The 12,845-nt window shown below is 37.0% G+C and overlaps 3 protein-coding genes across 4 annotated transcripts; 1 reads left to right on the top strand and 2 right to left on the bottom strand.

Moving 5' to 3' along the window:
• Window positions 1-292: 292 nt before the first annotated feature.
• Window positions 293-2,529, bottom strand: LOC145913951 (uncharacterized). Its single transcript, XM_083001721.1, has 4 exons — window positions 2,394-2,529; window positions 1,930-2,050; window positions 635-763; window positions 293-544 (listed from the first exon to the last, which is right to left on the bottom strand). The coding sequence occupies exons 1-4, from the start codon at window positions 2,427-2,429 to the stop codon at window positions 501-503; spliced, it is 330 nt and encodes a 109-aa protein (XP_082857847.1). The 5' UTR covers window positions 2,430-2,529; the 3' UTR covers window positions 293-500.
• Window positions 2,530-3,865: 1,336 nt separating this feature from the next.
• LOC145913963 (tubulin beta chain) lies at window positions 3,866-5,918 on the top strand. The gene is made up of 6 exons (XM_083001732.1): window positions 3,866-3,999; window positions 4,372-4,591; window positions 4,650-4,857; window positions 4,915-5,159; window positions 5,222-5,616; window positions 5,672-5,918. The coding sequence occupies exons 1-6, from the start codon at window positions 3,943-3,945 to the stop codon at window positions 5,885-5,887; spliced, it is 1,341 nt and encodes a 446-aa protein (XP_082857858.1). The 5' UTR covers window positions 3,866-3,942; the 3' UTR covers window positions 5,888-5,918.
• A 582-nt stretch (window positions 5,919-6,500) lies between these two features.
• Window positions 6,501-8,961, bottom strand: LOC145913966 (uncharacterized). Of its 2 annotated transcripts, XM_083001737.1 has the most exons (8): window positions 8,854-8,961; window positions 8,344-8,559; window positions 7,857-8,071; window positions 7,731-7,800; window positions 7,488-7,653; window positions 7,241-7,364; window positions 7,034-7,168; window positions 6,501-6,633 (listed from the first exon to the last, which is right to left on the bottom strand). In XM_083001737.1, exons 2-8 carry the CDS (start codon window positions 8,492-8,494, stop codon window positions 6,526-6,528), a joined length of 969 nt encoding a protein of 322 aa, XP_082857863.1. In that variant the 5' UTR covers window positions 8,495-8,559; window positions 8,854-8,961; the 3' UTR covers window positions 6,501-6,525. The 2 variants fall into 2 exon arrangements, with proteins under 2 accessions (XP_082857863.1, XP_082857862.1); XM_083001736.1 differs by lacking the exon at window positions 8,854-8,961 and having other exon boundaries at window positions 8,344-8,640.
• Between the last annotated feature and the right edge of the window lie 3,884 nt (window positions 8,962-12,845).

Below are 12,845 nucleotides of genomic sequence, written 5' to 3'. Positions count from 1 at the left end.
TAAAATAAGGATGATTTTTCAAAAATTCATATGTGATATGAAAATGGCAAAGGCCGGTCTTTAACATTGTTTGAGGCAAAACATTATGAATGTGAAGACGCCTGTGGTTAAAACATCCTAATAATAAGAAAGTCAAGTCCCAAAAACCAGCAATTTAAAAACAATGAAGGTGCTCATTTATTTTTAAAGGCAAACATTAAAAATAAGAATGGTATGGCAACCCAGGTTATCTGTCATGTGAACGATTAATAAAACTTTCTTTAAAGAAGCACACTGCTCAATAAAATGTATTTATTACATCTCACATGAGTATACTCAACCACTGTGAACCAAGCAAAAATATGGAATAAGATTTTAGATTTTGCAAAGATGGATCACAGAAAATATTGATTGTAGACAAATAACATCATGAAAAGCAAAACAATAAAAACTTAATACAGCAATCACCATATTTTAAATTCAGATGCTGTCTTGCATGTGGAAATAGAAATAAAGCATTTTTAAGTTGGGTTTGGATTGTCAGGTTGCTTGGTTTTGATGACTTCTGTGTACAAATACATATGTTATAACCAATAACAAATAAAATGTGACAAATGTTAATTTTATTATTAAAGGTAATTATTAACATGAATACCATGTCTGTGTGAGGAGTGTTTTTTTCTTAGTTTGTTTTTTTCATATGGATTGTTATCATCACTTCCTGATGAATCAGATTCTGAGGAAGACTCTCCATTAGTGCGTGGTTTGTGATAAATGCAACAGCCTGGGAATATTTTTTATGTATAAAACAGCAAATATTAATAATCTAGAACTATCTCTTACGTTCACCAAAATAGTGGCCTTTTTGTTTCCTCACAAAAAAATAAACAAAACTTTAAAAATGATTTGATACATTTAGAACATAGGTTCTGTAAATTTTCAGTTTGAACAACAAAACATATATATAGGACCGAAGTGATAAACCATTTGCATTAAAGTGCATGTGACACGGAAAAATAAAACATGTTAAGAATTAAACTAAGAGATGTTCATAACTTTAAAACATTTTTGGCGAAAAAAGTAGCTTGATATGCTGACTGGTTTCTGACATACAGCTGATCAAAGTCGCATTTTTACAGCTGGGAACGAAATTGTGCGAAAGCGAGATTATTGTTGCGTGACGTCATAGAAGGCGCTTTGGTCGTGCGAGTGCAGGCAGCGAACGTTATGCGTAGGAATGGAAAACATTGTAAAACTGGTTTAGTATAGTTTTGCATTAAACAGGACCACAACAAGTACAACAAATGGATTTTGAGGTTAAACTAAGCTGCAAACAGATGGCTGCTGTTAAAGTTAACACAAAGGTGAGGTTAAAGTTATGACATCACACCCAAAATGACGTCATGTAATGTCACTGAGCAAAGAAACGCACCATCGAGTAGTGTCATTGCTGCTATACCCTTGATTTTCCGATGATCAAGTACAAATAAGCCTTTGGTTTGTGATGTCACAGTGACATATTTTTGTGTGATGTAAAACCTTGTCCTGACCTTTGAGGTAAAGAAATCTGTGGATTCTCCTATGTTGGAAACTATTCAATATCTGCAATATAAGACGCCTTCTCCTATGTAAATAATGCATTTTATTGACGCGAGCGCCTTGTGTGATGTCAATTTCTCCGCAGCGAAAAAGGTTTACAATTTTTGGTCTCCACTACTTTTCGTGCAGTTTTCTACACTTTTTAGTTGACGTAGAACTGAAAAACTTTGGATATATGTTTGTTGTAGATATATGTTTGATTAGTTTTACGCAAAGTTGTCATGGCCGTGGCATATGCACTTCAAGAGTCACATTACAACTAAAAAGTCTGCTAACAATAAATGTAGTTTCAGTTATTCAGGCTTTGTTGTTTATGCTGAATGATTATAACCTAATTGTAGAGTTTCTTACATTTTGAGGATTTTTTCCCCATATCTTCGTTATCCACTGTTTCAGAAGACCAAGTCACACCACGATTGGTTTGTGGGTTTACCAAGCAAACTTGACTTGTTGGTGATAGTGTTTCTGTTACCTAAACAAAAATAAAAATATATCATGAGTTATGCAAGTAGACCCAGAAAAAAAAACAATAAATTATGGCAGCATTCTCAAATCTATTAAGCAAGACAAATAAACAAACATTTGGCGCAATTGCAATTCCCTTTTGCCTTTGAAATAAGTTTCAAGAGATGGAGGCAAAACAAAAAAAAATACAAAAACTAGGGAAAACTGTAAACAAATAGATCAAATATGGGATGTTTCCATTAATATTGAATACTTTTATCACATAATTTAAACATAATAAATTTCGTTTTGGAGGCAATTACTAACAAAACACATATCTTACTCATACTGGTCTATAATAATGATCCTACCGTCCGTGTTTCCGAAGAACTTTCTCTTGCGTTCATGACGACACTCTAAATATTTTGCCAATATAAACAATTCTGGTCTAGGATATCTCAAATATTTATGTGAAAAAAAAAGTTGAATAAAAAAGAAATGTGCCAAAATCAAGATACCGTGACGTTTGGGAATATTTGTTTACGAAAGACGTGATGCATGACTGATCACAATTTCAGAAAAGAGAATTGCCACAGATTTTAGTTATAATTATTTTCAGATGCTGTAGGAAGGCGAATACAGCATTTAAGATAAAATGCCAACGGTTTTCTGGTTTTCCAATGACATGAATTGAATTCACCATAGCTCGGAGGTGCAAAGAAAATTCCCAAAGTAGATGAAGCCGATGGCAACCGTGTATGTATATTTGTTTACTTTTGCTTTTTCAAGCCGCATCAAAAACCCATGTTGCAACCAGTTATATACATTAAATCGTGTACCACTATATGTGTTTTGTGCATAGGCAATATGTACAGATATGCCTTTGCACGCGCAATGCTTTTGCAAGTATCCTGTAAATCTCTTATATCGCTCACGTGCGTTTTTTCCCCACAATTAGGTTCCATGTTAGAGAATTGTCCGCATTAAATTCATCACAGTGGGTTACCCTCGGAATTTAAGCATAATGTGTTGCTGCAAGGCTTAATAAGAATTAAAGGCCGTGTTGCGACAAGGACCAGGACTACAGCATTATTGTAGGGTATGGCGATGCATCATTTCAAAACATATTCCTATCGAAACAAAAGCAATTGCACGAACAATAGCAATAGCTTTCCAAAAAAGGCTATTGCAGCTTTCTCTCTTTAAACTTTACAATAAATGTATCACGAGCAAAAGTTTAATAGGTTCCGAATAAAACGAAAAACTTAACGTAATTTGGAATTTTAAATGCTTCACGGGCAGCACAAAAACTTCGAGGCGCGCTTTTGTTTAAAACCCCAGACCTAGACAGAAGACAAACATCACCAGAAATCCAAGTTAGTAGCCGCATTGTGTTTCTAAATAGATTCCGCAAGTGTGCGGACTTGCGGAATCTATTCATGTAAATGCACTTGAGTTTGATCTTTTTTGTTCAGACGGCTCAAACGCTGTTTTTTTTAACTTAAATCAAAAACATAGGCGCTGCCAGTCGTCGCCTTGCAACATACCAGATTACAGCGCCATGCAACGATGCACGTGCGTGAAGATTAGGGCACAAAATTTGGATCCGGATCAGATCAAATTTGTAAGCAAAGCAAAACTCCATTCCATTCCAATCCAATCTCCAATTCTAATCAAATCTATCATATAACCCCAGCCCAAGATTCCATTCCAACAATACAGTTTTGTTACTTTGCTTATTTAAAACAACCAATCAGACACCTTTCATTGTGACGTGCACCAATCACGACTTTTTCTGGAATAACAGCCAAACCCGTTGAATTGTAAATTTTGTTTGTAGTGCTCTGTTTTGAAGGAAGACTGCAAACCTTTTGAGTGATATTCGTCGGTACGTGCCACTTTGTATCCGGACACAGAATCATGCGTGAAATAGTTCACTTACAAGCTGGGCAGTGTGGAAATCAAATAGGCGCAAAGGTAAAAATATTATTTTATTGTTTGTGTGAATACAAATTTACTGGTAAACTCTACTTACCTAGTGTTGCTTGTATTTTTATTGGACCAGGTAATGTTAATGAATAAGGCAGTTTCTGACATTGACCATGTGGACATGCATAGATTTACTTCTTCGTCTTGATTATATATAGTTCGATAAATATGGGAGAGGGCTGGTTGTGTCTTGGATTGGTTTGAACATCATTTGCAAGTCTAACTTTCTGTCGGCCTTTGGCGTATATGTTTAAACTAGATCAAATTTCCCGAAGAACTTCATACAAAGTATTCACCGAAAATCAAGTACTCGTAAGATATTTAACTGATAGTGCCTAAAAAGTTTGTGTATCTTGATAGTTTTGGGAAGTGATTAGTGACGAACATGGGATTGATCCAACGGGTACATATCATGGAGATAGCGACTTGCAACTGGAAAGAATAAATGTTTATTACAATGAGGCAACAGGAGGCAAATATGTCCCAAGGGCAATTTTGGTTGATTTGGAGCCAGGAACGATGGACTCGGTCCGCTCAGGCCCATTCGGACAAATATTCAGACCAGATAATTTTGTGTTTGGTGAGTTTGTAAAATTGGTGTTTGCCTTTACTTTCATTAAAAACTGAAATGTTTGTAGGCCAAAGTGGCGCAGGAAACAACTGGGCAAAGGGACATTACACAGAAGGAGCAGAGCTCGTTGACTCCGTACTCGACGTTGTCCGCAAAGAAGCGGAAAGTTGCGATTGCCTACAAGGTTTCCAACTCACTCATTCGCTTGGTGGTGGGACCGGTTCTGGAATGGGTACCCTCCTCATTAGCAAAATTAGAGAGGAATATCCAGACAGGTAAACTTGCTTACCATTGCGTAAAGTGCGTTTTAACATCTGTATTTTGTTTATTAGGATCATGAACACATTCAGTGTTGTCCCTTCTCCAAAAGTGTCCGATACAGTAGTGGAGCCATACAACGCCACCCTGTCAGTCCACCAACTGGTCGAAAACACTGACGAAACTTACTGTATTGACAACGAAGCTCTTTATGATATTTGCTTCAGAACCCTCAAACTGACAACACCTACTTACGGCGATCTGAACCATCTTGTCTCTGCAACAATGAGTGGCGTCACTACGTGTTTGCGGTTCCCTGGTGAGTGTTGCTTAGGTTTATTCTATGCCCACTTGTTTAACTTGTAATTTAATTGACACCAGGACAACTCAATGCCGACCTTCGCAAGCTTGCTGTCAATATGGTCCCATTTCCAAGATTACACTTTTTTATGCCTGGTTTCGCACCGTTGACGAGCCGAGGAAGCCAACAATACCGAGCACTCACCGTTCCTGAACTAACGCAACAAATGTTTGATGCTAAAAACATGATGGCTGCGTGTGACCCCAGACATGGTCGCTACCTGACTGTTGCAACGATGTTCCGTGGACGGATGTCAATGAAGGAAGTTGATGAGCAAATGCTCAACGTCCAGAACAAAAACAGCTCCTACTTCGTTGAATGGATTCCAAACAACGTAAAAACGGCAGTGTGTGATATTCCACCACGTGGCTTGAAGATGGCAGCCACATTTGTTGGCAACAGCACTGCTATACAGGTTTGTGATTCCTGTTCGATATTTTCCAATGGAAATTATTTGTATTGTTTTGCAGGAGCTTTTCAAGCGAATTTCTGAACAATTTACAGCAATGTTCCGCAGAAAAGCCTTTTTGCATTGGTACACTGGAGAGGGAATGGACGAGATGGAATTTACCGAGGCGGAGAGCAACATGAACGACTTGGTTAGCGAATACCAGCAATACCAAGATGCAACTGCAGAAGAAGAGGGTGAATTTGACGAAGAGGAAGGAGAAGACGAAGAAGCTTAAACAAAATTGAAATAAAATAAAATTGGCAAACCAAGGCAATAAAGGTGTGACGTGTGATGCTGTAAAAACCAGTGTGGCCAAGAAGGTGAACAAATGCGTACAGGTTTAACTTGTCTTGAAAACGATTGTATTGAAATTTAATCTAATTTGCAATTAAATTAGTTTGTTGAAAGGTGATTTATAGCAAAGAGTGTGCCCTCGCGCCTGAAAAACTTAAAGAATAATATTTATGGGCGGGTGATTGCAGCATTGGTCAAGCGCCCGACCCACACCAAGAAGAAAACCTGATTGGGATTCATTGAAACACCGGTGTCAAAAAAGAATATTTATAAGCGTGTGATTGGTATATTTAAAAGCCCAGTTCATACTAATCCTAAAGTATACCTATATACCCAATTTTCAAATGATTTAAATTGCTCGTTTAGTCTTATTCAAAACCATTACCTCGAAGACTTGTGAGCATTGATAATTTTTTATGCTGAAGCCGCACGCAGTTGAGCAAGCAAAACTACAAAAGTACTGCATTTGAATCTAGCTTTCTTAATAAAATAAAACAACTTCATTTTTTAAAAAATCTTGTTAAAAATGATAAAAACGCATACATTTTCCTAATCACGGTGTTACTTTAAATTACTGCACTATACGTCTTTTTCCACCAATTCTTGTTTTTCTTTGTTCGATTTCTTTTGGTGTATTTTCACGTGCTTCGACAAGTGGTCAGAACGCATAAATCTTTTTTCGCAAACCTAAAACATAAGTACATATTAAAACGGCAAATTACAAACAAAAAACTTGTATGTTAATTTAGTGACTTCGCGCAGTTGCCATGTTGGGTTGCCTTTTATTACAAACACCAAGCTGGCACAATAATTGGATTTATTATTGTAGAAATATGATACTGCTCATTGTGCGTAAAAATGCTACGAACGGTTTAGGCGTTGATGTGTATCTTGTGACAAGCATAGCAACAACACTCATCCAGAGCCGTCAGAAACACGATATTTTAAAATAACAGTGCCATAAGTGGCGTTAGTTTTCTCATTAGGATTAAATTTTTATCATGATTTTTATAACGATAAAAGTATTTTTTGATACCAGACTATTAGAGTGTGCTAACATATCGAAGGCGCAATGTAAAACTCCTACCGGACATTGAAACTTCTTTTCCCCTGTATGTGTTCGTAAATGCCTTTGAAGTTCGTCGCTTCTGGTAAAACTTTTTCCACAAAACATCCAGTGGCAAATGAAAGGTCGTTCACCCAGATGCCATCTAATGTGAGCCTATATATACAACTTCATCGTGAAAATAAGTTATAATAAACGAATATGGTAAGCTAGCAACGCAATTGATACCTTTAAATGCGACGTTTTACCGTAAACTTTGCGACAGTTAGGAAAATGGCAAATATGTTCTTTTTTCCCTCCAGTCCGGGTGGGTGAAGGTGCTGTACAATTTGGACATCTGCATCTTGTGCATCTGCAATAACGTAACGCAACTTTGTAAAGAATATTGCTAAATAAGTCAACAACAATTATCGTGCCATTATATAATGTTACGAAATCGTCCGAACCACACAGCACGATATTTCAAAAACTGTACCGTCTAATATTGCTTGTGACAGCGGATGAAGTCAATCGGTCGCTTATAGCCAGTAGGGCAGCATGGTGCGCCGGCGTCGCTGAAGAAAATCCATGAATAAATGGCGGAGTCTGTGTGCTGGGAGAATAACCACCGGTCATCATTGGAGGTAAAACCGCTGGTCGGCCTGGATGTAAAATAGTACTACTTAATTTCCATGTCTTTCTTCCGATTCTGACAATAGTTGTTTTTATTGCAACCCACCGACATCAGAATTATGTGTCATGTAATTTCCACGCCACCACTGACCATGTCTTTCGATTGGTGTCTGAAACTGAAAGTTGATCTAACATTAGAAAGTTAGAAATAAGGACACAAATAACAACCTACCTGACAGAAATGAGCATTAAAACACGACATTGGAATATCAGGAACTAAATGTGTCGGAGCTGTGGAAGGCATCATGGAGCTACGTTGTTCAGGCGATGCTTGTTGGAAATTATCATGAATTGCGGATTGAAGACGAGGTTGAGAATAGTGAATCGCTTGATGCATTGATTCACCAGCTGATGGAGGCGGAACAACGTTCGTACTTGTTTCACAAACTAAATACCGTTTCAAATTTTGCTTATACACGTGATAAGCTAATAATAATAATAATAATAATAATAATAATAATAATAATAATAATAATAATAATAATAATAATAATAATAATATCCAAAACAAAATGCGACATCGATACAAGATACAAAACATAAAATATTTCGTTTATAGGTTCGTGCAAGTTGGTTTAAAAATCATAGAAAAAAACAGGGCAGATTTAGCAAAAAATAACTTGGAGACAAACAAATATTTATGACATCGTCACACAAACCTGACGGATTTCTTGGGGAGAAGAAGCAATGATTTGTTGGCACAATTTGCATTCTAGGTTGTGCGGAACAACTGCTGGTAATCCAAGGGTGATGCATTTTGTGGTTTGGCGCATTAAGTCCATAATCTGACTGACTCATTTCATAAACCATATTTTTATCTCAATGACATGAAACTATTTTTGTACATATGGATGATGACACAGGAACACCTGAACCTAACAAGGTATGAGGTTGTAAATGTAATCCATTTTTTTTTATTAGTTGAGCTATTTCCAAATAACCAAGTGCAGCTTTTCAAACCCTATACACAACCTGCGTAAAAGTGCGCTTAGAAAACATATACATATACAGTTTTATTAAATTTACGGAAACTTTAATTTGTACTTAAATCATATAAGTTTGTTTTAACAACTCTTCACATATCTGAAAAAGTTATCAAAAGCAGAATTTTAACGTAGCCGCTTCAGCAATCCAACACCACCAACAAACCGTTTGAAGTGCTTAATTACCTCGCTTCACTTCATCCGACTTTGATCGTTTTCACTCGAGCGAATACACCGCTCTGATCTCTTTGCCTTTTGTTCAATAGAAACGCCGAACAATCTGTTACCTCGTCTCTTTTTTGCTCCTTAAAAGGTGTGAAGGCATTTAGAGAGAAGACCTCCATTCACATTGGCGCAGGAGCGAATCATAGGAAATTAAATGCTAAAGAAAATACACCTCTATTATTTCTGATTCCTCACAAAAATCTTTCAGAATAATTAGCCTGTGTTTGTGGCCACACAACCTTTATTTTTCTAGTCTCCGCCTTTTGTACCGCCCTTTCAGCATTGTTTCGTAACAAAGAATCGTTGTGTGCTTGGTGGATTAGATCTTTTGTCGATACTCATTAAACATTTGCGGTTCTTTGAAATCTGTTTTCTCTTATCGCTTATCCACGAATCTCAGCCGGATTTTTTGTTTGATGTAGAAATATTCGAGGCGGTGTTTATAATCGTGAGTATAAAAGCTCCACAACGCTCACTCACTTCAAAGGGATAAGTCGGGGATTTCTCTTTGATGAAAGAAATGAGTTAGTACGTTGGCACACGTTTCCAAGGTCGATCACACGGTTCTTATTTTATTAAACTTTCGTGTAATTGTCCTTGCAATCTATGATCTGTACCCGTTTTTTGATTAATCGCAAGACTGTGTCGACTTTTAGTTCAAATGCTAAAGCAGGTTAGACAGATTCAAGTTTTTAGGTGTATTTAAAAACCTAATAATCTGACTTGTCGTTAATTCTGCAGTACGCCGCCTCCAGTTTCTAGACTGTTATAGTTTCTGTAGTGCACTATTTGCGACTGACTGATATTTAAAAAGAAATTTAAATCATCAGATGCGAAAAAAAATTTCAGTCTCCAACCTTTTTTGGCAATACGGATTGGTTTACCACAGGTAGTTTTTCACAGACCGGCATTCAATATATATCAGATAAATAAATAAATAACGAATATAAAGGGCACGTAGTATCAATAGAACCCCTGGCAAAGATTTTACCATACGACGGCTGTATGATTGGACAAGTATTCAACATATAGCGGTGAGTTATAGATGCGTGCGTGGATATCATCAAGTTATGTCCAATAATATTTTTGTGTACAAACCGGTTGACGACAGGGATAAAAAATAATGTGGAGCCCAGTAGATTCTAGTATGCTTTATCTATTTTTTTTTGATAAACTGCATTTATGGAGGCTCTTTTGTCCGTTATGGTCAAATGTGCCACAAGAGCCGGCCCTGGCTAATATGTTACGTTACGAACTTAATTGGCAAGTAGAAGTTCTGGTTTATGGGGTCAAATTCGATGTCGATGGCGTTGTAACCGGAGGTCAATTGCGGATCCAGAAATTTGGCGATCATAGTAATATGCCTTCGAACCTAATGATCATTGTGAAGAATTAACAGCGATTTTAGGCGCATACAGTAGATATAGGCTATAACACTTTTGTATGCCCACTGCAGCGTTTTTTGTAATTCTTTGAATCGCGTTAGGAGTGCTATTGATACAATATAGCCCCTCCCGGACTTCTATACTTGTCTTACCGGAGACCCAACAGGGTCATCAATAGAATCTTAGAACTGCGGGATAAAACATTTCCATGGTTCAAAATCGAAAATAGAATAGCGATAAAAGCAGCGAAATGCGGAACGGCTTTCATTACAGTACTGTAAATGATTGTAAATATGTAGGCTATAGTAAATTAAAGCTTTTGTGGCTGATACAGTGTTTACATTTAATTATATCAGCGCATACGACACACTTTTAGGTTCCTTCAAAAGTAAAAGGAGGATATAGTCTATTCGTAAAACCTGCGGGCAAAAATCCGCCTCTGCACAAATCACAAGATAAAAATATCCAGATATGGAAATTTGCACCTAAACACTATAGAGCAACATCTTTATTTGCCAGTCTGAAAAAAAACTGATCTAAAAGATGGGCAAATTTTTCAACTCGCGGGCCATAAATTATCGAAAATTGACATGAGACGGGCCAATGGGTCCTGTGAGTTAGTGGACAAGAAGAATATTTACATTACTGTTCATGAACTATAATCTATTCACAATAATCAACGTTTAAATGTTGCAACTAATAGAAACAAAAACGTGCAATGAAGTTAAATAAATATGCATTATGAACATTTAACTACTAAGCGGCACTTATTGATAGTAACGTTTCAACTGGCCAGATTAAATGACCCAACTGGCCATAGTTTATGAGCTCATGTGTTTTTAAAATGATTTAAATTTCACTTGCGCCCAACAAGACTTTTGTTTTGCGAAATATATCTTTGGCGCCCACTAACGACAAATTTAAAAGCGTTAGTGTGCCCTTATGCGATTTAGCCAGCCAATCAATTGGATTAAAAAAATGGCAAACATTTTTTTAATTACAGCAATATATGGGGTGCATGTTGCAGAAAAGGCCAGGGGTGTATCAACAAAAGGTATATTTGAATTTAAAATTATTTTAATTATACAATATAAAATGTCCCCGCGTCAAACAGTTTTGAATTTGGCCGCATTGAATATTATATGTTGAAATGCAGTAAACCTCGGTTTGGCCGACAAATCCATCCGGATTACCCAAAGAGGTTAGGACCGAGCATCAGGTGCAGTTACTCGATAACCATTTTTGGTTCTGAGCTCGACCATTTTTCTTACTTGTGTATGAGTGTTTATTCGCAAAACGCAGGCAGTGATGACAAAAAATAAACCAATGTTACAGTAGTAACGCAGTAATACAATGGCCACAATATACACCGTGAAACAACTGAGCTCCTGTAGGTCAGTTGGTAGAGCGTTGGGCCTGGTTAGCCCAGGGTCGTGACTTCAAAACCTCACCGGGAGCGTGATTTTTCAAATCTTGCTCCAAATTGTCAGGAAAAAGTGGCTGATCCAGCTGGCCTGCAATGCCTGGACTGCCAAGCCTGCAAACCTCATGTTACAGTAATATCAATAAAAAATTCCTTAATTGAATACTGGTTATATAGACATCTTTGCAACCTAAATAATAAGGAAAATCAGCAACACGATTTGTGAATGAAAATTATTTAACGAAAATGAGATCGTTACAAGAAAAGCATGTACGGAAGTCCAAAATAAGCTTGCCTATTCTTGGATTGGGCAATGATGATTTTGACTAATGTTCAGCAATACTGCCATAATTTTGTAGTTTTTTGTGTCGTCACGTGGTCGGGGATTGTTTGGACATCATGGCGAAAATATCACTTCTTAAGTTTTAAATTGCCAAGGGAGTACACTGAGGCTGAATGAAATGTTTGAATTTTGTAAAAAAAAGAGCTCCAGAGTTAAAAATTCATTTATTGATTCGTAATTCCACCCCTGCTGCCATGAAAAGTATACAAGCCAAAGCGCTGGAAAATCTTGTACGAACGATGTGACCACAGCACGAGATGACTTCGGACATTTGAAACCTGTTCAAAAACGAGCTTAATAGATATTTTTAATGTGCTGAAACGAACGAAACACCTGTTTTTTTGGATAATGCTTAACAACAACATTTAGTTACGATGTGTATATGTCTGCTTCAACCTTGCATTCGTACACTAAACTACGTTACCTGCTTATTCAGAACTAATTGCATCGTTCTCTACATTCAACCCGCAACCTTTTTTACCAACGTCTAGTTGATATATTCTTTCGAGATTCGGCGTCCAATTTAGAGGAGTTTTGACAGCGTAAAAGATGGCCTAGTCATATTAATGCAGTAGAGATATAGCATTCGGCTGTAGCCGTAAACCAATTGAACGAACTGCCAGAAGACTATTTTATTACAAGGTGGTAATAGAGAGCTAGCCGAGACCGGGGATACCTCGGATCAGGTATTTTACGTCACAATTAGGTATTGTTAAGACACTTTTACAATAGCTTTTTAAGTCTCCATCAAACGTTAACAGGAACTTTGTAATTAAACCATGTCTGCTTAAAAAAATTTTAT

This window comes from Ascidia mentula, chromosome 9 (assembly GCF_947561715.1).
Source record: "Ascidia mentula chromosome 9, kaAscMent1.1, whole genome shotgun sequence".
Lineage (NCBI taxonomy): Eukaryota > Metazoa > Chordata > Ascidiacea > Phlebobranchia > Ascidiidae > Ascidia > Ascidia mentula.
Note: the sequence above shows the minus strand (reverse complement) of the source record. Positions and strands in the feature narration are given on the sequence as shown.

What these genes read in the sequence shown, in the direction of transcription:
- LOC145913963 (XM_083001732.1), top strand. Translation starts at nt 3,943, where the DNA reads ATGCGTGAAATAGTTCACTTACAAGCTGGGCAGTGTGGAAATCAAATA. An exon ending in GAAATCAAATAGGCGCAAAG is followed by an intron (nt 4,000 to 4,371) that starts GTAAAAATATTA and finishes GTATCTTGATAG; the next exon opens with TTTTGGGAAGTGATTAGTGA. An exon ending in AGAGAGGAATATCCAGACAG is followed by an intron (nt 4,858 to 4,914) that starts GTAAACTTGCTT and finishes TTTGTTTATTAG; the next exon opens with GATCATGAACACATTCAGTG.
- LOC145913966 (XM_083001737.1), bottom strand. Translation starts at nt 8,494, where the DNA reads ATGGTTTATGAAATGAGTCAGTCAGATTATGGACTTAATGCGCCAAAC. An exon ending in CTCCCCAAGAAATCCGTCAG is followed by an intron (nt 8,072 to 8,343) that starts GTTTGTGTGACG and finishes AACGGTATTTAG; the next exon opens with TTTGTGAAACAAGTACGAAC. An exon ending in GTCACAAGCAATATTAGACG is followed by an intron (nt 7,365 to 7,487) that starts GTACAGTTTTTG and finishes ACGTTATTGCAG; the next exon opens with ATGCACAAGATGCAGATGTC.
- LOC145913951 (XM_083001721.1), bottom strand. Translation starts at nt 2,429, where the DNA reads ATGAACGCAAGAGAAAGTTCTTCGGAAACACGGACG. An exon ending in GTTCTTCGGAAACACGGACG is followed by an intron (nt 2,051 to 2,393) that starts GTAGGATCATTA and finishes ATTTTTGTTTAG; the next exon opens with GTAACAGAAACACTATCACC. An exon ending in ACACTCCTCACACAGACATG is followed by an intron (nt 545 to 634) that starts GTATTCATGTTA and finishes ATTTGTACACAG; the next exon opens with AAGTCATCAAAACCAAGCAA.